Here is a 3,095-nt window from a genome sequence, read left to right as displayed (position 1 = left end):
CAGTTTTAAAACACATTTTATGCAACTCTACATATGTTCTTTATTTTGTAATGACTTACGCCATGTTAATATGATATCTGAGTGAGAATGACTAACAAAATCAATGGGGACCTCCTGGAGGTCAGGCCCTGACTATATACTGTATATTCCACGATGTAATATTCAGAATTAAAGTAAACGTTACAGTTTTGAAAACATTTTGACACCGGCTTAACACCTAACAAACACTTTGTACTTCAAAAAACGTATTGCTGTAAACATAGAATGTTTACCGGGTAAAGAAAACCAATATATGATTTTTTCATTTGGGTGAACTATCCCTTTCACTTTTTACTGCCGTGGGCTAAATCAGGTTCCCACAGAGTGTTTCTTGGTAGTCTTAAACAAATCTACTATGTAACAATAATATACACCTCACACACATGGTTAAAAAAAAACCCCACCTGTACCATGTCAGATATAGAGCTGAAATGTATTCAATTTTGAGTTTGCATCCCAATATTACACTTTATATACATGTTTTTATAGCTTACAGATTATTCACCGTTAGTTTATAGTTTATTCAACACCTCTACATAAAATAATTTTCTCTGGGTGTGCGCCAGCTCATGTTTTTTATTAGAGTAATATCGCAAACGGACATGGCAGTTTCACCATTAAGGTTAAGTATACTTTTGTGATGTTAAGGTAAGGGTTAGGGTTAGGGAAAGGCATAGAAGTTAACATTGCTAGCTTACCCCCGTCCGCTGCCATTCATTTTCTACCGGTCTGTTACAAACAGAGGGTGCATGATAGTACATGATTACTTGTCATATACTGTTTAAATGTGTCAACAAATCAACAAATTGCTGAATTTATGTGGCACTGCATACACAAATGTCACTATAGTGACGTCCCCCTCTGTCTCACACTGACAAAGAATATAGGCTACCTATCAACACAGATGGAGCAGCCCGTTTGTTTGGTATAATCTGTTTCCAAATCAGACAAACTCACGCATATTTATTGATCCCTTTCTTGTACTTCAACCTTTCAGGACGTCTGTAGGGCTGATTTAAAAGCAACGAAAATCGAGCATGGATTGTGTGGCCAATTTGGATTGTAGTAACTCTACCATCCATCGCAGACAGCTTGTGCCATTCAAAGCACGGAGAAAAGACAAATCCAACATCTGGTCAGCTGTATTATGTTTGATAAAATCAATGGAAACTGAAGTAAAAACATAAAAATAACAATTTTGTCAGCTAAAGTTTTAGTAAAGAATCTAATTATAATGTGAGTATGGTTTTGATGATAAAATAATGCTCATTATGATATTAATGATGTAGACCACTTAATCTGATCTGCATCCCTGGGATTGTCTTTTTCAAAGTATCAGAGAATAAATCTGTGGGATTAGCATTTAACACATCATGAACTATACCTAGCTCACATTGTTAGGGTTGCTGCTGATATTGTGCTCAGTGGATTGATTGCTCTGAGAGCCCTGGTTGTCATCACGGCACACAAAGAACCTCCTCCAGATCCTCAGGTACGCTCCCTGGATCCTGCGGATCTTGAAGGCATAGACGACTGGGTTGACCGCTGAATTGACATGGGAAAGGAGGATGCCCACATAGAAGGCTGTGTGGGGTATGTCTGACGGGCTGCCAAAGTAGGCAGCACAGTTCATAATGTGCAGGGGGAGCCAGCAGAAGGCGAACAGCACCAGGACCAGAGCCAGGGATTGGGCCAGGCTCCTCTCCTTCCTGAAGTAGGTGTGGGACTGGGCCCTGTGCCCTGCTTTCTCCCTCAGGTTCCTCCAGATGGCACAGAAGATGTAGATGTACAGGACAGCCATGACAATTAACGGGGTGAGGATGCAGAGGAAGAAATTGAAGTAAACGATGTATGACATGGGAATCACAGCCAAGAAATGGCAGAGGATTGTGGTTGAGTTCTCTGAGTGAGACAACGTTTCACGATTGTACCATCCAAACATGGGAGGGAAGCTCAATATAAAAGCAACAAACCAACATGTTGCAACTACCACCCAAGATCTTCTCTCTGTTACCGTCTTTTTGTACCTGTTGAAGCAGAAAAGTTACGATGTTTTAATGAATTGCTTTGCAAAAGAAAACAAGGAATCTGATTCCACCCAAGCATGATTTTCTTTGTTAAAATGTGGTTAACATGGGACACAGCTAGGAGAATAATATTTACAACTGTATACATCCTGAAATGTCACCTTAACAGCTCACCTGAGAGGGATGAAGACGCGTAGGTATCGGTCCACAGCAATGGCTAGCAGAGACAAGACTGAAGCCACTGTCAACATGATGACCACACAGCTAATGAAGAGACAGACATTGAATGAGGTCTGCACCCGTCCATCCACCAGTACAGCCAGCGGCATGGCCACAGACCCTACGAGGAAGTCAGCCACAGCCAGAGAAACCATTAAGCAGAAGGTGGGCTGCCGCAGAGCACTGCTTGACCACACTGCCCAGATAACCAGCACATTTCCCAGGCAGCAGGCAATGGCGATCATCACCTCCAGCACTGTGTAGGCCACCTCTTCTCCAGGCATCATGTCAGCTGTCCAATGGAAGTTTACTCTATGACTGAGTATGCTTTATTATGAATTGTTCCTCTAGGGGATGACCAGTAGGCTTTGAGGAAGTTTTCTTGCTCACTGAAAAAATTCAAGAAAATGCTACGCCCCTTTGCAATTGTTGGGCGTTGATATAGGGATCTGAAAGCACAAATACATCAAAACAAATATATCACAAACATTCATACACCTGCCGAGAAAACATTATAGCCCATTGACAATACATGGTAATTGTTTCAACTATGCAGAAAATAAAGTAACATGTGTCATAATGTTTGTAGTATTTCATTGTTTCAGAGGCAAGGGCATTTTTGTACATTATTAAATTGAACCCTACATGAAATGGCATGAGTCACAGGAAATGTGAAAACCGCAATGCGACCACAGCTAAATATGAATAGCCTCGCATATCGGCCTGATCTCCCGAGCTTCCATATATGGTTCGCTGCATGAATACAGTCTTGTCATTCTGGCTATCTGGGATCCTTGGTACGTCCATACC

The 3,095-nt window shown here is 41.4% G+C and overlaps 1 protein-coding gene across 1 annotated transcript; it reads right to left on the bottom strand.

Annotated features, from left to right (window-relative positions):
- On the bottom strand, positions 1–2,825 carry LOC115151013 (adenosine receptor A1-like). The gene is made up of 2 exons (XM_029694902.1): positions 2,241–2,825; positions 1–2,066 (listed from the first exon to the last, which is right to left on the bottom strand). Exons 1-2 carry the CDS (start codon positions 2,570–2,572, stop codon positions 1,424–1,426), a joined length of 975 nt encoding a protein of 324 aa, XP_029550762.1. The 5' UTR covers positions 2,573–2,825; the 3' UTR covers positions 1–1,423.
- Positions 2,826–3,095: the final 270 nt, after the last annotated feature.

The sequence above is a fragment of the Salmo trutta genome, chromosome 16, assembly GCF_901001165.1.
Source record: "Salmo trutta chromosome 16, fSalTru1.1, whole genome shotgun sequence".
NCBI classification, from domain to species: domain Eukaryota; kingdom Metazoa; phylum Chordata; class Actinopteri; order Salmoniformes; family Salmonidae; genus Salmo; species Salmo trutta.
This window is presented reverse-complemented; position numbering and strand designations above follow the sequence as displayed.